The following is a 21,916-nucleotide window of genomic DNA, read 5'->3' on the forward strand; positions in this document are numbered from 1 at the left end:
GTGTCCACTACGGAGGGAAGGATGCGGCCTCCAGAGCAGGGGGCAGGTGGTCACGTGGTGCAGCCCACTGTTAGTAAGTAGATAAGAGCCCCTGCCTACCTTGTTTTTCATCTCCCACTTTTCAATTAGAGCATTTATTGCATTTTTAGTTATTTTACTTTGGGTGCTGGGGTCGGGGTGGGGTCAAAACTAGCAGCGCTCAAGTCACAGCACACTTGTGGAAGTCAGAGGACAACGTCAGGAATCAGAGCTCTCCTTCCACCATGTGGGTCCTAGGAACGGAAGTCAGGTTGTCAGGCTTGGTGGTAGGCGCTGTTAATCCCAGCAGCATCTCTCCTTTTTATCCAGCTCACGGGCTGGTGCTGACCACCTTCAGGGTCAAGACCTTCCCGCATCAGTTAACCAAAGGTAGAGAGTCCCCCACACACGTTCCCTGAGGTTTATTTCCTAGCTGATTCTAGGTCCTCAGAAATTGATCATAGAGATTAATGATCACAGGGTGGCATATGGTAGATATGCTATTATATGTCTCTAGCCTTGTACTCGGGAGGCAGAAGCAGAGGAGTTTGAGTTCAAGGTCAGCCTGGGCTACATGGTGAGACCCTGTGTCAGACATTAGGGGTGGTTCTGCATTTGAGTTTTCATTTTTTCCTACCCTAACCAGTTTCATTTTAAATATATATACTTAGTTTGAAAATTCTCTTCCTTGTGTGCAGTGAGGTCCATGCTTTTCTAGCAAACTGGAGTTAACAGCAGTAGCAAACGGTTTTGTCTGGAAACCCCAAAGCTGAGCTAGGGAGGAAGTGTCTGCTCGCTCGCTCACTCTCTCGCTCTCTCAGGCTCCTCATCTGTGGGCCTGTGGGCCTGTTTCCCTTACTGTGCTCTTTAGTGCTCATGAGTGTCTAGGCTTACTCGTCCTGGTGACAAGAGGTCCCTCTCCAGCCGTTTTTGAAACCTACAGTCCTGCGGTGGTGACTGGGGCGGAGCTCTACTGTCTGACCTTGATGTTTTGTTTCTCAGTATGCTTTTCTCCAGGTCAGGATTTCTTAGCATGTGGGTAGGGAAACACCTTTGTCATCTATGGTGCTGTTTGTGTGCCTTTGCCAGGGGACACAGAGACAGGCCATTTCTCTTTCATTTCCTAGTTCTAAGCAGCAGATCAGAGAGCAGCACAAACACAGCTTTTGAGGGGCAGTCAACAAAGTGATTCATCATCTGCTTAAACTCGGGACTTTGTCGGTAAAGTGCTGTGTTAGATCTCCAGAATTCTCTCTGTCTCTCTCACACACATACAAGTGTGAAAATCTAGGTGTGGTAGCCCAAGTTTGTAATCCCAGTGCTGGGGAAGTAGACAAGTAGATTCCCAGAGCTTGATGGCCAGCCAGTCTAGCCCACTTGGGGAATGAATTTGAAGCCACCACTAAGATATTCTACCTCAGAAATACATAGATGATAGGCAGACAGACAGATAGATGGATGATAACAAAGAGACAGACAGACAGACAGACAGATGAATAGGACCGGTGAGAAAGTTTTGGGGGTGAAGGTGCTTGCCACAGTTCTGATTACTTCAGTGTAGTCCCTGGGTTTGGAGAAGAGAAACCATCTCCTTAAAGTTGTCCTTTGATCTCCAGAGGCCCTTTATTAGCATGCATACTTTGTAAAGGATGATGCCCAAGATTGCCCCAGCCTCCACACCATGTTTCTATGTGCACATGCACATGTAACGTCCCACTCCCATGAGCGTAAACTCCTCTAGTGGGAATGCTCAGAGAGAGTAGCAGGGCCTTCCCGTGTCCTTTTCCACCCGTGTGTTCTTTGGGAGAAGTTGGGCTGCCTTTATCTGTACTGAATCCGAAGCTCTCTAGCTAGATCTCCGTTTACAGCTCTTGCTCACCCAGGAAGTAGTGGGGTTGTATAGACATTGTTTTCCATTCATTCTATGACACCGCAGGCATGACTTTCCCTCAGAGGAGAAACGTGCTTCTCAGTGCACCTGGTCTGGGTGTTGGAGGTGCTCTGGGTGTTGCTGACATATGTCTAATGACCTAGACCCGTGTTTCTAAAGTAAATACAGTGGAAAAAGCTTTCCATTCTGTGATTTTATTTTTTTCAGAGTTAGGAGTAGATTTCCTAGCTCGCCAAAGCATTTGCTTGGTTATAGTAATGATTGTATAAAAAAAAAGCAGGGAAGAATAACTCTAAAATCTCTCTGGAATTACTGGGTGAAACATCTTTCAAGGTAGGGTGAAGCCAGAATGGATGTAGAAATGGTATGTTAATGAGAACAGAGCCCCCAAACAACTTTTAATGAAAACTGCTGCCATTAAGAATTATTCTTAGGTCTGGTGAGATGGCTCAGTGGTTAAGTACACTGGCTGCTATTCCAGAAGTCCTGAGTTCAATTCCCAGCAACCACATGGTGCCTCATGACCATCTATAATGGGATCTGGTGCCCCCTTCTGGCATGTAGGTGTACATGCACACAGGGCATACCTACAATTTAAAAATATGTAAATAGCCTGGCATGGTTCTGCATGCCTTTCATCTCTGCACTTGGGAGGCAAAGACAGGCAGATCTCTAAGAGTTCAAGACCTGCCTGGTGTACAAAGGAAGTTCCAGGACAGCCAGGGCTGTTAACACAGAGAAACCTTGTCTCATAAAGAGAAGGAGAGGGAGAGAGAGAATTATTCTTGGGTTGGGGGGCTGGGGATGTAGCTCAGTAAATAGTGTGTTTGCCTGCCATTCTCAGAAGCCTTGCATTCCATCTATAGTTCCCCATAAAGTTGGACATGATGGCACATGCCTGTTACCTCTGCACTTGGGAAGCTGAGTCAGGAGCATACAGCGTTCAGACCAGTCTGAGACCCTGCCTCAAAATACTACCACCACCACCAAAGCCCAGTTAGCCTAGGTGATTGATTAGTAGAGACTGAAAAACTTATAGATTGTCAAGAGTCTTTATTCAACAAACACTCTTACTATTCAAGGATGGAGAGAAAGGCTCTTTTCCTTTCTCAAAAAGATCTGTGTATCTAAGGGAAGACAGAAGTGAGATGGTGGATTCCATGAGTCAGAGAGCTGCTGTGGGGTAATAGAGAGGAGAGTGTTCTAACTGCTTGTGTATGTGTTGAAAACGTAACCCCCAAATTCACATTAATGCCATTTTGGAGTGGGGCCTTTGGAGGTCATCAAAATTTGATGGAGCCAAGATTCTGGGTTCTCCCAGTGGCATTGGTAGCTTTGCTTGATAGGGAAGAGAGACTCAGCTAGTATGTTTGCTCCAATGCCCTCTTTCACAGGCCAGTGCCATGCTGTTCTTGGACTCAGAGTCCCCAGAACTATGATCCAAATAAACTATCCGCTATAAGTTATCCAGCCTGAGGTATTTTGTTTTAGCAACAGAAAACAAACTAAGACAGGTTCCTCATCTGTGGCTAAGGGAGGAAGATCTGTATCTACCTACCGGTCTTTTATCTATCTCTTAATCTCTCACTCACCTCTCTCTGATTTGACCTGGAAGTGTGTGAGATCCTGAACCAGGTGCAAACCCTCCTGTTGGGAACTCCCAGGGCCCATTTGCTATCTTCCACCCATGGAGAGCTTTGTTGGCAGGGGCTTGTGACCTTGAAACAAGGAATCTGAGTCCTGGTAATTAGTCATGCCACTTTCTAATTTTGTAAAGTTGCTGTGGATACAAGAATCCCAAAGCACCTTTGCCGAGAGAAGCTGTTTGAAACCAACTTTTGGGGAGTTCTAGATCTTCACAAAATTAAGACTTCTATTTCCAGATCCTTACTTGAATCAGTGAATTGGTTTTTGGAATTTTAGGGGAGGGATGAAACATTCCCTTTTGGAAAACTGTTGCTATTGTAGTCACTTCAGGATAGTGACGTCACCATTGGCATTATGTATTTTTTTTTAATTGTAGTTATAAGCCCATTACATACATTGGCTATTCACATCAAAACAGAGTGCTTTTTATTATAAGTGAGTGGACTAATGACCTTACTTTATTATGTGTGTGCATCTGTGCTTGTGCTTGCATGCCATGGCTCATGTGAAGGTCAGTGGACAGCTTTTGGGAGTCAGTTCTCTTTATCCCACGGAGCCAAAGGATTGAACTCAGGGTGTCAGGCTTGAGCAGGAAGCACTTTCGCCCACTGAGTTATTTCATCTTTCTAGCTAATGGGTGAGTTTAAGTCTGTAAGAGTTTAAAGCGGGAATTCTTCATTTTGCTTATGTTATCCAGAAATGTCGAGAGGGCTGCTTAAACAAGTCAAGCATTTTCTATTATAAAACATTTGGTGTGTGCATATACAATTTAGGTATATGTATGTATATGTGTTCATATGTGTATGTATGTATGTATGTATGTGAATCAAGTGTATGTGCACACATAAGGACTCCATCTTTATTATTTAATGAATGTCTGAATACATACTGTTGTGTGGCCTGCTGTGTTTGCTATGTCCTCTAGTGACGAACATTTGATTGATTCCTATCTGCATTTATAAATAATGCTACAAAGAATAATTCTCTATTATTTTGTATAAGTAAATACATTTCTAGAAGTTGATTTTTCATCTTATTTTTGAGCTTTTTGAGGTAGGGTTTCACCTATGTAGACCTGGCCTGGAACTCAATATATATGTAGACCAGGCTGATCTACCTGCCTCTGTCTCCCAAGTGTTGGGATTAAAGGTACATACTATCATACCAGGTGATTGGCTGATGTTGACAGTTTTTAAATGCATATTTTTTCCTTTCAGCATTTCATACATGTATACAATGAATTTTGATCACATTTATCCCCTTCTTCCTTCTCCAGATCTTCCATATCCCCCTAATATTGACACTAAAGAAGTATTATTTTTACTCTGTGTGTGTGTGTGTGTGTGTGTGAGAGAGAGAGAGAGAGAGAGAGAGACAGAGAGACAGAGAGACAGAGAGACAGAGAGAGACAGACAGACAGACAGACAGCTTGTGTGCATGTGAGTACAGGTACCAGTGAAGACCAGAAGGGTGTTTGATCTCCTGGAGCAGGAGTTACAGATGGTTGTGAGGTACCTGAAGTGGGTGCTGGGAACGAAACTCTGCAAGACCAGTCTGTACTCTTACCCTCTGAGCCCTCTCTGCAGCCTAACTGGTATTCACTTTGCTTCGGAGTCTCTGAACCTCCCTCTTGTAAGTAAGTACATATGGCAGTGATACCCTTAACAGCGGGTGAAGGATGGATGTAAGACATTTATGACATGAAGACATTTAGCCAGTCACTTAATGACTTGGAAGTTGCTGCTTCAGATTTGAAGTAACCTTTTTTCTCATTTGCTTGATTGATATCGTGCTGAGGATCAAACTCAGCTCTCACATATGCCAGGCACACGCTCTATTACAGAGTCACAACCCAAACCTGCCATGTTTAATTAATTTCGAGACAAGAGTCTTACTATGTAGCTTTGGCTGGCCTAGAACTCAGAGAGATCCTCTTGCCTCTGCCTCTGGAGTGCTGGGATTTAAAGCATGTTCTAACTGGGCCTGTTTGCCACTGCTTACTTGAAATTGTTGAGATGGAAAGCAGCTGGAGAAGTGCTGGTCACCCGTTGGGAGTGTCCCTCCTGCATTCCACCCCACCTTCCAGACCTTCTGTCTTCACATTAAACACTTAGACTCTAATAGGCTTTCTTTTTGTCAACTGGGTGTAGCTCACCTCTCTGGGGACATTCGGGACGCTGTGTCAGCTGTTACACTATCAGGTGACATATCAAATGCTCTCCTCTTCCCCTAGTTACCCACGCCTGGGTATTTTCCAGTTCAGGTACATCTGGGAAAACCTTTCAAGCTGACTGGCATCTATGCTTGCTGTTTGGACTTGGAGTAGATTTCGCTCCAAGGGATGATCTATTCATGTGGTGCTAGGAACTGAAGAGTTTATTTTTCCTTTTCACTTATACAGTACACCTATATGGTACAAAGATCCTAATATGTCCGCACCCATACATATAGTGCCTCTGTGTATAGTCTTATATTATTATTTTTTAACCTAGATTTTGGTGTCATACTGTTCTTTTTTAAAAATAATTTATTTTTATTTTATGTACATCAGTGTTTTGACTGCATATAAGTCTGTGTGAAGGTGTGGGATCCCTTGGAACACAAGTTGCAGACACTTGTGAGCTGCCATGTATGTGCTGGGAATTAGACCCGAGTCCTCTAGAAGAGCAGCCCGTGCTTTTAAACGCCGAGCCATCTCTCCAGCCCCTGGAATAATAATATTATTACAGTTATAAAAAGCAGGGAATAAGGGAATATGATAGATTTGGATAACTGCCACATTTTCTTCCCTGAGCTGGTGTAGATGCATACAAAGTTAAAAGTGTCAAATAAAGCGACATATCTGTGGAATGCTCTAGCGTGTAACGGGGACATAGGAGCCTTCTGTAGGATAGACCATATGTTATATCATCAAACAACTCTCAATACATTTAAAAGGGTGGGACTCACACAGAGTTCTCTGACCATAGTGAGGAGAATGGAATTAAATAGAGAACATTGCAAATATGTTCAATTTAAAGTTTGTACTCTGCAGCCACCATGGCTGAGAGAAACTGGTAAGGAGAAAACTTGTTGGAGGTAAATGAAAACAAAGCCTTCTCATGGGACCATTTACAGCACAGTGAATGACCTCCCACGGCATATGCACTTCATACACCTCAAGTGACTGAGATGGGAACTTATGTACGCTTTGTGACAGTTAAAACTTTGTTACCCACCTGTTCAGGAATAATCTTTATTGATACCAGCAATGCTCCACCCCCCCCCCCCAAAAAAAAACCCAAACCAAACCCAAATACCTCCTGAATTAGATATTCTGCGCAGAAGCCTGCTCAGGAGACATGAGGTTCTTAAGGAATTAGATATTTTGTGCCGGAGCTTGCTGGGGAGAAATGCAGGCTCTTAAGGCCTTGCTGAAGAGCAGTTGATGGTTAGTGATGTTGCGGAGAGGGAGCTCACTTCTTAGTGTTGGAGCTGCTTGTAAATTGACTAAGTTCCAGGTCAGGCAGCAACTGTGATTAAGCTCATTGGGTTGCCAAAACCAAGAGACAAACCCAGACAAACAAAGTCAAACCCCTTAACCTAAACAAACAGAACAAACACCAACCAAATGGAGCTGGAGAAATGGCTCAGTGGTTAAGAACGTTCCCAGAGAACCTGAGGTTCGTTTCCCAGCACCCACAGGACAGCTCACAGCTGTCTGTAATTCCAGTTCCAGGGTTTCTGACACCGTCACACAGAGAAACAGCAGTGCAGGAAAAACACCGATGAACATGAAATAAAAATAAATCATAAAAAGAGCCAACAAAACAAGATTTAAAAAAAGTAGGAGGGGGCAGGGCAGTGGGTGGTGCCTCGGTGGTGGTGCACACCTTTGATCCTAACATTTGGGAAGCAGAGGCAGGGGCATCTCAGAGTTTGAGTCCAGCCTGATCTAAAGCAAGTTCCAGGACAGTCAGTACCATGCAGAGAGACCCTGTCTTGAAAAGCCAACCCACCCCCAAAAAAACAAAACAACAACAACAAAAACCCTTGGAGCGTTTCCATTGCTGTGAAGAGATACTATGACTAAGACAGCTCTTAAAAGAACAACATTTAGGGCTGGTGAGATGGCTCAGTGGGTAAGAGCAGTCACTGCTCTTCCGAAGGTCCTGCGTTTGGATCCCAGCAACCACATGGTGGCTCACAACCACCCGTGATGAGTTCTGACGCCCTCTTCTGGTGCGTTTGAAGACAGCTACAGTGTATTACTTGGGAGCCGGGCCTGAGAAAAAGACCAACATTTAATTGGGGCTGGCTTACAGATTCTGAGGCCCAGCCCATTATCATCAAGTTGAGAAACATGGCAGTGTCCAGCAGGAGCTGAGAGTTCTACATCTTGCTCTGAAGGCAAACAAAGCAGACTGTTTCCCACATGGCTAGGAGGGTCTCAAAGCCCACCCCCACAGTGACACACTTCCTCTAACAAAGCCACACCTCCTAGTAGTGCCAACCCCGGGGCCACGCATATTCAAATCATCACAATTACTAACAAATCAAAACCAACCTGACCCTTGGAGCCCTAGCATTTATATGCCTGCTGAAGAGTTCTCAGAATTCCAAACGCTATACAATTGCAGAAATGATCTGCACCTGGCAGAACCGTGCCTCTGCTGGAGCAGAGACAAGTCCTGGTCAGCTGCCGGGAACAGTCAGAAGCAGCCCCAGACCCCACACCTGGGATTAAAGTGAAAACACTTTCTTACAATATTTCTGTGCTTTTAAAGAAACCAAAATTCCAGAATCTTCACTATAGAATTTGTATACAAACTCTCATTAAGGAGGAGCAGGCTCCATTCATCCTCTGAGGAAGTTATTTATCAGGTTCCAAAGCCAACAGAGAGATCACAAGGAAAATAAAAGACAAATTTAGAAGCAACTCCTCAAGGGAAATACTAGGAAACCAAATCCAGAGATGTAGTACTTTTAATATAACATTTTATTAATTCCTTGAGAATTTCATACAGTGTTTTGATCATTTTAACCTCTATTCTTCTCCCTAACTCCTCCCAGGCTTCCTACCACTCCAGCCTACTCCCTAACTTCATGTCTTTTTTTGTTTTTTTGACACAGGGTTTCTCTGTGTAGCCCTGGCTGTCCTGGAACTCACTCTGTAGACCAGGCTGGCCTTGAACTCAGAATTCCACCTGCCTCTGCCTCCCAAGTGCTGGGAGTAAAGGCATGCGCCACCACTGCCTGGCAACTTCATGTCTCTTAAAACAAGTAACTGATCAAGTCCAATTTGTGCTGACCACATACTCCTAGGTATGGAGCCATCCCTTCATCAGAGGGTGCCCAACCTGCCATTGGTCACACTCTTAAAACTGTCTCCCTCCCTGAGAAGCAATCAGCTGTCTAGGTTCCTCAGTTAGGGAGGGAGGCATGTGGAGCCCCCACCCCCCATGCTAGAATGTTGACTGGCTTGGTGTGAGTTGCTGAGTACCGTGGACCTGTCATGTTTAAAAGACACTGCTTCGCTCCCGTCCTTGCCAACCCCTGGTTCGTACATTCCTTCTTCCTTCTCTTCTGAGGCATCATCATCTCTGTGGTTGGGCATCTCACTGACACTTACCTCTGCACTCTGATGTTACAAGCTCCCCAGCCCTTGTTAGAAAGATTGTGTACTATGAAAAAGTGGACTATCTCACAAATGCAAGCTTGGCATACTATGTGAACAGACTATGTCATATTGTTGAAGTAAGAGACAAAACTCAAGAGTTCATTTCAGTAGTTCAAGACACTTGTGACAAAATTTAGTGATCTCTCATGATTAAAAAATAATCAAAGTATTAGGAATAAAGAGCTATTCTGTAATGTGATGAAGGACCCCATTAGTGATGAAAGACTGAATGCTGTCCTACAATCTGGAGTAAAATGAGGATTTTTTGTGTGTGGGGGGCATGTCTACTTGGTGTTGTAAGGGCAACTAGGAGAGAAAAGGACAAGATATACATATTGGAAAGGAAATTTTAAAACTCTGCTTTTGCAGATGACATGATTGTGTGTTGAATATCCTGAGTAATCCATTCTAAGGTATTAGAACTAATGAAGACAACAAAGTCAGACTCCAGGGTCAAGGGCAGTACACAGGACCAGCTCCTCTGTGCCTGCAAAGAGAATGTGAATGGAGCTAAGAAAGCAAGCCTTTTAAGAATAACACCGAAGAGAAGAGAAAACTAGGGATAAGCATGAGAAGTGTAACTCTTACCTTTGGAATTATAAAATCTGTTTAGAAAATGAAAGATCCTGGAAAGCTTGACCTTGTTTTGGGGGTACACTCTACATTGGTGTCCAGATCCAGTATATTCTCTGTCGAGATCTTATATACCTGTGTTCACAAGCTGATGTGTTGATTTTAAAGTTAATGTTGAAGTGTGGGAGACTCAAGAGCCTTGGTAAAGAATGGAGTTAGAAGACTTTCTTAGCTTGCTACAAAGCTATAGTAATTGCAACCAGTTTCCATAGACTGAAGGGTAGATATATAAATCAGGGGAACAGAAGGAGAGTCCAGAAATAAATGCTAAATACCTGTGGCCCATTGATTTCTTTTTTTTTAAACAAGGCAATAAGAAGGACAATTTAGTAGAGGCAGGGGCTAGCCTTCTCAGTAAGTAATGGTGAGACAAGTAGGGGGTATGTAAAAGAATGTATTTAGATCCCTACCATATATATTATGCACACACATATACATATATTAACTTTAAATTGTTTATAGACCTAGATCTAAATGCAAGATCTAAAACTAAAATTCTGTGAAGAAAACTTGTGTGTAAATCTCGATGCCCTTGAATAGGGCATCAGTTTGCTTTCCCATTACTGCATTGGAAACAAGCTGTGCTTTCTTAATTGTAACACGAAAGCTGGGGGTGAAGTGGTCTCCATACAATTTTAAAGCTTTGCCAGATGACACCATCAAGAAATTGAAAAGAGCCGGGCGGTGGTGGCACACGCCTTCAATCCCAGCACTTGGGAGGCAGAGGCAGGTGGATTTCTGAGTTCAAAGCCAGCCTGGTCTACAGAGTGTGTTCCAGGACAGCCAGGGCTACACAGAGAGAAACATTGTTTCAAAAAACCAAAAAAAAAAAAAATTGAAAAGCGATCCCACAGATTGAGAAAAAAACATTTGTAATTCTTATGTGTTAGAAGAGTTTTATCCAGAATATTTTTGAAAGTTCATCAGTAAAATGATATGTGATCCAAGGGCCAGTGTAATGACATGTGCCTTTAATATCAGTACTTGGGAGGAAGAGGCAGGCAGATTTCGGTGAGTTCCAGGCCATTCCAGGCTAGGCAGGACACTTTAAAAAACAAAGCCCAATTGAAAATGAGCAAAAAGATTTGATTAAATGTTTCTCCAGAAACATTTGATCTGACCTGCCTGAATCCTTAATCCTTAATACAAACCACCACCACCACCAAACCCCTAGCTGTGTGTGTGTGTGTGTGTGTGTGTGTGTGTGTGTGTGTGTGTGTGTATCAGTGCATGATCATGCAGTAGAGGCCAGAAGAGCACGTTATTCCTAGAGCTGGAGTTACAGTTGGTTTTGAGCTGTTCAACATGGCTGTTGGGCATCAACCTCGGGTCTTCTGCTGGGCATCAGCCTTGGTCTTCTGCTGGGCATCAGCCTTGGGTCTTCTGCTGGGCATCAGCCTTGGGTCTTCTGCTGGGCATCAGCCTTGGGTACTTTTGACTGGTGAGCTATTGCTCCAGACACACGCGTTTTCCTTTTTAACAAGTCATGTTCGTGGTAAGAAAAGTAAACCCAACCTCCTTAGTGTAAGGAAAATACAAATAAAGTCACAAACAGATAGCACTGTATACCCACACGAATGGTGGTAAGTTAAAGGGGCAATAGCCAGTGTTGGGCAGAAGTAGAAACTGCCCAAATACAGAACCACTGTATGGCAGGCATATCTGTACAGCAGAACAGCTTTAGCCAGACTGTGAGTGAAGAATGTACTGATGCATGCTACGATGTGAATAAACCTTGGAAGCAGTGTGCTGTGTAAAATGCCGTGCATGGACGCCACACATTGTATGTCTCCACTTATATGCAATGTTCAAAATAGCCAAGCAGAGTAGGGTGTTCTTGTAATCATAGCTACGGCAGGAAAATTGTGAGTCCAGCCTGGGCATGCAGTCATGTCTTATAAAACCAACAAAGAAGAAAAATTAAAAAAAAAAAATGCCTAAACCAAAGGTGTTGGCTGGGGACATAACTCAGTTGGTAGAGTGCTTACTTAGCATGCACAAAACCCTGGGCTGAGTCCCCGACACTGCGGAAAGAATGTTTATTGCATGGCTATAGTCCCTGCGGAAGTGGGAAGACTAGAAGTTCAAGGTCACCCATGGTTGCATAGCTAGTTTGAGTCTAGGCTGGAATATGTGAGACCCTATCTCCAATGGATGAGTGAATGAATGAACGAATTTAATATAGTAGAGTAAGGAGTGGCGAGAGGTGATGGGGTGGACTGCTCAAGGATAAGGACTAGCATTTGGAAGCATAGAACATTCTTGAATGAGACGAGGTGGAGGATGCACAGTTTCTGAGTACACTACAACTGCTGAATTTAGCAAGAGTTTAGTGACGCATGGCTATCCTGTTACCAGAAAACCTTATGGGGAAGTTACTGAGGGTTGGTGGTCTGAGCTTCAATGCTGTGAGAGTGAAGCTGTTACATGTGGCTCTGTGTTAGAGGCAGCAGAAGTCAAGAGTTGGTAGGCTGAGTGGGTAATTAGTTCTTTAGAGGAACCAGTGTGTGCCCGCTCCCTGTCTGGTGATCCGTGCCTCCCTAACAAGCTGCTTCTCTGCCAGGGTCTTATCCACATGGAGGCTCTGCTTTGGGAAGCTGTAACCTAAGTTGTTATTACCTTCTCCTATCCAGGCTAAGTGCCTTCATTTTGTAACAAATTGCTATGCTGGGGTTGATGCTAATCCCTTTGTATACATTTAAATATATTTTAAAAGAAGAAAAAAATCAGTTTTCAGTTGGTGGTTGTTTTTGGAAAATTAAGGTTGACATTAAATAAACAAGGTTTCATTTGATTTTTTTTTTTCTATTTAAAAAATACGGGAAATGGGTGTTAGTAAGATGCCTTAGTGGATAAAGGTGCTTACCTCCAAGAGTGCTGCTGATCGGCTTTGATTCCAGACTCACATCCTGGAGAGAGCTCCTGCAAGTTGCCCTGACGTCCACATGCGTGCCACGGAGTGTGTACTCTAAGTGAAATGCTGAAAGAAATACATTAAGAAGAAAGATAACTATTTGGTAGAGAAGAAAGTATCAGGATCTTGTTAATTAGCTGATCCTCCAACATTTTATACTCTGTCCTCTTTTAAACAGTAGGCATGTCACATAGCATAATTAAATATATTTTTTCCCTGTGCCGCTCACGTTTTTATTAGTATATTTCTCTCTCTCTTTTTTAAATTTCTTAAACATTTTTAAAAATTGTATATGGTAGGTTTTCTTGCACAACAGAGGGAGTCAGGTGCCCTGGAACTGGAGTTACAGAAGGTTGTGAACTGCTGTGTGGGTGCTGGGAGCTGCGCCTCTAGAAGGGCAACAGATGCTCATAACCACCGACCCATCTCTCCAGCCCCTCATGATTTTTTTTCTTTTCTTTTTTAAACAAAAGTGTTACAATACTTTTTCATAAGTTTAAACCTTTTTAAAGTAATGGACAGTCTGTAGTACATAGAAGCAGAGGGAACAGTGTTACAAACTCTCACCTCCCATATGGCTGTTGTCTGTACATGGGCCTCTTGATCATTGAGAGAGTTCTGAGAAGTAGAAAAAGAAGTGATTCTTTTTAAAAATTTTAATTTATGTGGTGATAGGAGCTGAACCTGGGTCCCCAGCAAGAGCATCGGGCACTCTAAACTGCTGAGCCATCTGTTCAGCCCCCAGGCAACTGCTTAAAGACGTGTCACTGATGGATAGAAGGAAGGCTGAAGACTTAGGGGACTGTCTCAGTCAGGGGTTCTTTTTTTTTTTTTAACAGACAAGGGCTTGTTTTATTTTAATGACTGAACCATGTGAGGCCTCAGCCAGGCCACTATGTACAGACACGAGGGAAGCTTTATTTCTTGGTCTCTTCCTCCTTGGACAGAGTCTTGATGATCTCTTCCTTCTTGGCCTGCAGACATTCCTCCCGGCGCTTTCATGCTTCCTTGGTCTTAGACCTGCGAGCCTCAGCCTGGTCAGCCAGCAGCTTCTTGCGGGCCTTGTCAGCCTTCAGCTTGTAGATGTGCTCCATGAGAATCCGCTTGTTTTTGAACACATTCCCTTTGACTTTCAGGTACAGGCTGTGGTACATATGGAGGTCAATCTTCTTAGATTCCCGGTATCTCCTGAGAAGCCGGCGCAGGATCCTTCAGTCAGGGTTTCTATTCCTGCACAAACATCATGACCAAGAAGCAAGTTGGGGAGGAAAGGCTTTATTCAGCTTACTTCCACATTGCTGTTTATCACCAGAGGAAGTCAGGACTGGAACTCAAGCAGGTCAGGAAGCAGGAGCTGATGCAGAGGCCATGGAGAGATGTTCCTTATTAGCTCGCTTCCCCTGGCTTGCTCAGCCTGCTCTCTTATAGAGCCCAAGACTTCCAGCCCAGGGATGGCACCACCCACAAGGGGCCCTACCCTCTTGATCACTAATTAAGAAAATGCCCCACAGCTGTATCTCATGGAGGCACGTCCCCAACTGAAGCTCCCTTCTCTGTGATAACTCCAGCCTGTGTCAAGTTGACACACAAAACCGGCCAGTGCAGGGACTTTACACTGCTGGTAGTGAGCCAGTAGAAGGGAGTGTGTTTATCCTGGAGCAGGTGACTGGGAGGTTGAAGGTTAAAGGTCTGAGGAGACGGAAGGAGGAGTTGAGGTCATCTCTGTGGGGATTGAAGCCATGGGGAAAACTAGAGAAAGGAGGGAGGGAGGTAGCTCACAGCAGTGCAGGTGTGTGACAAAGGGAGGCCGGGCTGGGCTGCTTGGAGCTTAGTCTGACTGACGATGAAGTGTTGCTGGGTCCCTAAGAATGTTTCAGCTTCTTCCTATTTGCCTGTCTCTTCCTTGTTCTGGGCACTAAGACCCCTTGACTCACCAGGCCTTGCTTTAGCAGTCAGTGTAGTTCAACACCTGTCTTCCCATGGACCTGTGTAGTGTTCATGACTGAATGCTGGGCTGCAATGTGTGGGCCTTGGGTGGGAGAAGAAAGAGAAGGTGTGGGGCCAGTGGGCCATACCATCAGATGGAAGAACTGGGATAAATCTCATAATGGAGAAGAGCAAGCGTTAGAACCAGCTCCTTGCCAGGCTCTACCTGTCCTGGAATGTGGAACTATGACACCCTGTTAGGAGGACCAAGACGACCAGTCACGTAGCATAAAAACCTGGAGTTCTCTGTACTAACGAGGTATCTACATAGGCCCCGAGTGTTTTTAGCCAGTGAGTTTCAGTTCTTGGACATTCCTTCCTGCAAAAGGTATTTAATCCCGTGTTCACTCTGAGTGAGACCTATGCATTCACGTCCACCATGGGTTTGGACAAGCAGTTTGGACAAGCAAGGACCATCTCCTTCATCAAGGAGTGCCATGGCGGGGGAGGTCCTCTTTCAACCCCTCCATTACTTTCAGCACTCACCCAGACCAAACTCGATTCCCCGCATCCCGGGCTCAGCCGCCCCCTTCCTAGGACACCCCGTGCCCCTCCTCACCCCCCACCCCCCAACCATTCCCAACTCCTCGAGGTCCCCAGCAGCACCTGGGTACACAGGAAATTGAGAACCATAGCATTCATCCCAGATAGCACTGTTTCTTGCCTGGAGGAACACGGGCTGGGACCCCTGTCTTGGAATGCTTCTGCCTTCCCCGAGCGGCATGTTGGTGGCCTTCGGCATCCCAGGCAGACACACAGCCTGGCAAGAAAGAGAGAAGAGTGGGACAAGTAGAACAAGAGACTCCTGCTGCAATGCAAGCTGGCAGCGATTGCTGCAAGAACTGTGGGAAGAGATGCTGATTGACAGACCCGTGTTGCTTTGAACTTAGTGAAGTCCACCAAATCTGTCTTTCAGGGTTGGCTACTTAATGACATCACCCCTTTCCTATATAGCTCCTGAGACATTTCAGGTGGTTTTAATTTATTATATTAAGTTAGAATTACATAACTCTCCTCCCTTTTTCTCTTCCCAACCCTCTCCATGTCCCCTCTGATATAGTTTGTGTGTGTGCGGGCGTGTTTGTGGATATGTGTGCCTGTGGGTGTGTATGCAGGCATAGCACACAAGCAGGTCAGAGGGCAACCTCAGGTACCTTCTTTCAAGACAGGGCCTCTAGTCAGGAGTTTCGGCACTCAGGTGAAGCTAGCTGGACTCAGGCTAAGCTAGCTGACCCGCAAGCTTCAGAGCATCCTGCTGTGTCTCCTCCGTGGGCTGGGAGGCCAGTGCTCTTGTACCGTCTTTTACACGAGCTCTGGTGGTCCCAGACTCTTGCAGGTCCTCAGCCACCCATCGCCTTTGGCTTTGAAGAGCAGGACAGTTTATCTTGGTACAGTTTCTGGGCATGTCATTCTAATCTTGGCAGGGAAGGCATCTTGGCTCTCCATTTTGGTGTATCAGAAAGCAGATAGGTTGGCAACGTAGCTGTACTTACTGCCATTGCTAGGGAAGATTGCTTGCTGAGTGCTTATGCTTCGGCTGGTGCTCTGAGGCCGTGGTCCGCATGCTCTAACTGATGTGGAACAATAATTATGTGCTTTGAGGCCGTGGTCCGCATGCTCTAACTGATGTGGAACAATGATTATGTGCTATTTGCACTTGGAGGTCTAGTGAGGCGGTGGCATAGTGGGAAGAAACAGACTTCCCATGTACAATGTGTTCATTTTATTTTTAATTTTTGTATTTTATAAATATATTACAATGGTGGTTGTGCATGCTATGACACATCTGTAGAGATCAGAGGACAGCTTTGTGGAATCAGTTTTCTTGTTCAATCTTCACATGGGCTCTAGGAATAATTCAGGCCACTAGGCTTGTGTGGTATCCTTATGCACGGAGCCATCTTCCTGGTCCTCATATTAAATTACCGCGTGTGTGTGTGTGTGTGTGTGTGTGTGTGTGTGTGTGTGTGTGTGTGTGTGTGAGTGTGTGTGTGCGTGCTCACACGCGTGTGCTCGAGCATGTTTGTTATATGCACATTTGTGTGCCCTTGTGTGCACGCAGAGGCCAGGTCACTGGTGTGTTCCTCATTCTCTTTCTTATTCCTCTGCTTTAGAGCCTCTCTCTGAACTTGGAGCTTATGTGTTTTGGCTAGGCTGGCAGCTACCGGCTTCGTCCATCCTTCTGTATCCGCCTTCCTCTGTGCTGGGGGTTACAGGTGCAGGTGAGACCCATGTCCAGCTTGTTACATGGGTGCTGGGATCTGAACTCCTGCCCTCATGCTTGCATAGCAAGCACTCCCCCAACCCTGGCCCCAGCTAGCCTTCAGCTCTGAGACGCTGGCTTCCTATGTTTTCCTAGATTAGAGTGAAAGGAAGTAACGGTAGGTAAGAGAAGCTGAATGAGAAACGCCTCTCTGCCTGCTGTAGGTAACTAGTTAGCTCTTTTTCTTTCCATGTCTCCCCACTCACGATTCAGACCAGGCATGGCGGCGGCCTAGGCTGAGGTGTATATAGGGTAGCTTTATTCTGCCTCCTCTTTCTAAACTAGTCACCTCTTACATTTGTCTAGTGAAAGGCATTTATGGGACCAAACGTGAGTCAACTCAGTGGTAGAACACTTGTCCAGCACCCACAAGTTCCTGTGTTTGAGCCTCAGGACGGCAAAAACTCCAAACTCAGTTTTAGTACTCTTTTCCTCATGCAATTACAGTTCCCAAATGTAGTTTTTGAGAATTTATTTGATATCAAAACCAGTAGTAATCCCAAGTGGAGTTGATTGTCCACAGAGAACATGGTGTCAACAGCCTGTCTCCTTTCTCCCTTTGCCTCTCTGTCTCCTTTGCTTGGGAAGGAGGTTTCTGCTCCACCCATCATGGCACCTGTACTGGCTGGTTTTGTGTCAACTTGACACAGGCTGGAGTTATCACAGAGAAGGGAGCTTCAGTTGGGGAAGTGCCTCCGTGAGATCCAGCTGTGGGGCATTTTCTCAATTAGTGATCAAGGGGGTAGGGCCCCTTGTGGGTGGTGCCATCCCTGAGCTGGAAGTCTTGGGTTCTATAAGAGAGCAGGCTGAGCAAGCCAGGGGAAGCAAGCCAGTAAAGAACATTCCTCCATGGCCTCTGCATCAGCTCCTGCTTCCTGACCTGCTTGAGTTCCAGTCCTGACTTCCTTTGGTGATAAACAGCAATCTGAAGTGTAAGCTGAATAAACCCTTTCCTCCCCAACTTGCTTCTTGGTCATGACGTTTGTGCAGGAATAGAACCCCTGACTAAGACAGCACCCTTCCTGCAGAGCAGGGCAAACAGCCTAGGTGCTGCCTTTGACTTTGATGAATGTGACCAAGCTTGGGCTAGGGATATTCAGAGGAGCCTGTCCCATCCCAGGACTGAGTTTACTGAGAGGTAGATGGTAAGGCAGTGAGCCTGGATACCTGTGGGGACTTTCAGAGTGGGAACAAAGCTGAAGGCAGCGGAAACAGAGGAATCCTTTCTGATCAGTGCAATTACAAGTTAGGGAACTGTGAAAGCTACCAGCTTACCAAACTTGTAGCTCGCTGGTTCAGTTGTTTGGGCTTCTCCGTTCTGTTAATACAATTGATAATTATGTGTTTTTGATCCATTTGCCAAGTGTTCATGCTTCACAGCCCACATGTGACCAAGAGTGCTTCTGCAGCACGCGCTCTTTGTCTCTGAGTGACTGTTTCGTAACATTTGAGTGTTCTGCTCTCTGGCTCATTTGCTCTCCTTTCTTCCTTTTCAGAATGGACCGCTGAATTATGAAGTATTTCAGACCCAGTTGTAGATCATCACTCCACCACTCTCTCCTTTACTGCCTACTAGTTATTTAAATTGGACTTTTAATATCCTACCAGCTGCTCTTCAGACACACATGGTGCATTGCTGCCATTCCCGGGATCGCATCTTTGAGACACACGCTCTTAGGAGCCTTCAGCAAACAAAGAGGCCACCTCCCGGTACGGCTACCGGGAGGGAGTCGTCCTGACTGCCCTCTAGCCTTGGCCAGATCTGGATTTGAATCCTACCATGGAACCTCGAATGGAGTCCTGTCTGGCCCAGGTGCTGCAGAAGGATGTGGGGAAGCGGCTGCAGGTTGGCCAGGAACTCATAGACTATTTCTCAGACAAACAGAAGTCTGCTGACCTTGAGCATGACCAGACCATGTTAGATAAGCTTGTGGACGGACTCGCTACCTCTTGGGTGAACTCTAGCAATTACAAGGTAAGCCTCCCTGTAGGAGATGCTCTTGAAGGTGGTGTGGTAAGACTGTCTCGGCAGATCCATTGGGAGGTATCAGCCCGCTTCCTCGGCTTCCAGTACGACTTGTAGGATATGGGAAGACATGAGGGAAGGCGTGGGGGCGATAGTCTTGAAGGTCATGGGAATACATGAGGGAAGGCGTGTGGGTGTTTACAAACATTTGCAGCCTTGAAGTTGCAGTTTATATCATGTTTTGTGGGGAGGAGACTTTGACGCCGTGGTGAGTGGCCTCTCACTGATCTCTCAGGGATCAGAATGTATAGCACTTTACTTTCAAATTGCTGTTTTGAAGTTTACTGGTACCTGGCCAGAAACAGTTTGGGTTGTCAAGGAGTGCCTTTGACCCATGGGTGATGGTGTAGAAGATAGCTTTCAGATGTGAAGATCAGGGCTCTTAGAAGGTAGGTGGGGAGTGGGAGGGTGGTGGGGAGTGGAGCAGGTGGCTATCCACAGCCTATTTATGCTGTGAGCATTTTACCATTCAGGGTTGAGCTTCATGAGTGCAAATGACAGGATGCTTGAAGCCCTGGAGAGGTGTCCTTCCCTCGGCCCCTCCTGCATCTTTCCTCTCATCCCTCCACATCAGGGTTCAGTGAAGGAGGGAAGGAAGCTTCATCCTCTGTAGACGTTGTCAAGGGGCCACAGATGCCTGGTCTCTTGCAGCTCTTGCAGACTCAGAGGCTGATTTGGGTTTCGGAACTGGTGCTTCCAGGATTCCTCTTACTCTGCTTCCCACATGCATTTAAGCCCCGGTCTCAACCAAGAGTGCCGAGTTCCTGTGTTTGTTAAAGATGCTACTAGCACATAATGGCTCACTCACCGTTGGTTTACGGTTTTCCTTCCTGTCTTTGAAGCTGAGTCCATGCCCTGGTACTCTCGGGTCAGACAGTCTCCTTGTGCTTCTGAGGGCTCACAGGCTACCTTCTCTGTGCTTGTATCATGGCTCCAGTACTCCTGTGTGCATATTAAGAAGTATTTGGTAGAAACTGAGAAGCACTGTAAGGAAATTTAGCAAGCCAGATATTACCTAAGGCAATAACTCCGAGGGAGAAGAATGATTTTGGAAGCTTGAAGCCCACCTTGAGCGCGCCCTGGCCAGTTGGCCTTACTTCCTCCTTCCCTTCTTGCAGTGCCACCGGGCCGTGCCACCGGATTCCTGTCCATGTTACTTAGCTGCTGTTCTCAGCAGAGGCGGTTCCTCCATCCCCTGAGCCAGTTGTATTCACAGGAAGCAGGATGGTGCTTGACTGGAGGCTGAGTGTCCTAGCAAGGGGGTGGTTAAGGATGCTACTGGAATAATGAATACTGCTGTTAATTAGCCACCTGTGGAGCCTGTTTCACTGAGCTTTGTAATGTCTCAGGTTCCCCATTTATAATGTCAGGATTACCACATTATTTACTAATAATTAAAGATTTATTTTTATGTATGAATGTTTGCCTGCCTATTTGTTTGTGCACTACACATACACAGTGTCCGTGGAGGCAAGCCGAGGGCATCAGGGAGGCGAGCCGAGGGCATCAGGTCTCCTTGAACTGGAATTACAGATGATTTTGAACTGCATGTGGATGCTGGGAACTAAATGTGGGTTCTTTGCAAGCTCAGTTAATGCTCTTAACCTCTAGGCCACTGTCTCAGCCTCTTACAAGATTTGTGTGTGAGAGTGTGCGTGCGTGACTGTGTGTATGTGAGTGTGTGGTGTGTGAGTGTGTGTGTGTGTGTGTGTGTGTGTGTGTGTGTGTGTGAGTGTGCATATGCCATGGTGTGTGTGCAGGTTGGAGAACAACCTCAGGTGTTAGTCCTTACTTTCCATTCCCTTGGTTTAAGACAGGGTCTCTTCTTGCTCACTACTGTTGTATATAGCAGCCTAGCTGCCGTATCGCTTCTGATCCCCCTCTCATCTCCCCATAGATTATAGATGCACCGCCATGCCTAGCTTTTATGTGGTTCTGGGAAGCTGAGCTCAGGTCCTTGTGCATGTGAGGCAAGCGCTTTACCCCCGACCGTCTCCCTAGCCAGATAATAAAGTTTTTATGAGCACTGAATGAAAGAGTGGGTCTCAGTTATTTCTTGCCTGCTGCATACTAAGCTCATTAGTGGTTGCTCTTGTCTGGTGAGGGTGCTGGTCAGAACTTGATTGCTTCACTGTTCAGGTACAGCATGTGCCTGCACGAAACACACGGGACTCTGGGCGAGGCACACATAAGCAACACTACTGCCTGCAGACTCTTGAGAATTCAGTCTTTTTTCAGAGTGGATTTGTAAAGTCACAGAAGGGAAGGCTCAGGACTTAGCACTCTAAGGAGCAGTTCTTTTTTATCTTTGCTCTTCCATGCTGTCTCTCTCCTTCCCTTCACTTTCCTCTCCTGCCCTTTTATTTTCTTACCTTGTCGCATCTTCTTTTTGATACAGGGTCTTCTGTGTAGCCCAGACTGGCCTGAACCTTGCTGATCTTCCTCCTGTCTCCAGTCTCCAAGTGCTGGGATGACAGCGGGTGTGTGCTACCATGCCCGACAGGGGCAGGAATTAGTAAGCAAAGCAGGCTCTTGAGAAGTAGAGTGAAAAAGATTGGGTTCACTACCAGCTTGCTTGGAGCCAAGCTCTCTAAGCTTTTGTTGTGCGGGGAAGTGTAGATGAGGTGAGATGAATGAGCTGTGTCCTTCAGTGCTCTAATGTCTGCTGCCTTGCTACAGATGTTTGTGTAGCCTGGGGCTGTCCTGTGGTTGTGGTCCTGCTGGATAGTGCTGGCTTTGTCAGGTCTTTGAGTGCAGACACAGCCCTGCTCCCGCCTGGAGCCTGGAGCCTGGAGCCTGGCTGGACCTGGAGCCTGGCTGGGCCTGGAGCCTGGCTGGGCCTGGAGCCTGGCTGGGCCTGGAGCCTGGCTGGGCCTGGA

The 21,916-nt window shown here is 45.9% G+C and overlaps 1 protein-coding gene, 1 non-coding gene and 1 pseudogene across 33 annotated transcripts in view; 1 reads left to right on the forward strand and 2 right to left on the reverse strand.

Moving 5' to 3' along the window:
* Positions 1–21,916, forward strand: part of Clasp1 (cytoplasmic linker associated protein 1) — a 234,636-nt gene that overhangs the window by 13,263 nt on the left and 199,457 nt on the right. For 31 of the 32 annotated variants that reach the window (XM_031380324.1, XM_031380155.1, XM_031380271.1 and 28 more), the window contains one exon: positions 18,508–18,986. In XM_031380324.1, coding sequence (XP_031236184.1) covers positions 18,792–18,986 — 195 coding nt within the window. In that variant the 5' untranslated portion in view covers positions 18,508–18,791. Of the gene's footprint in view, positions 1–15,588; positions 15,593–18,507; positions 18,987–21,916 lie in introns of all 32 variants that reach the window. The other variant, XM_031380165.1, reaches the window with a different exon arrangement.
* On the reverse strand, positions 13,584–15,259 carry LOC116069546 (annotated as a pseudogene).
* LOC116072147 lies at positions 17,200–17,337 on the reverse strand. Its single transcript, XR_004111328.1, has one exon. It is a non-coding gene; the product is annotated as a small nucleolar RNA SNORA51 (small nucleolar RNA).

Source organism: Mastomys coucha, unplaced genomic scaffold, assembly GCF_008632895.1.
Source record: "Mastomys coucha isolate ucsf_1 unplaced genomic scaffold, UCSF_Mcou_1 pScaffold1, whole genome shotgun sequence".
Taxonomy (NCBI): Eukaryota; Metazoa; Chordata; class Mammalia; order Rodentia; family Muridae; genus Mastomys; species Mastomys coucha.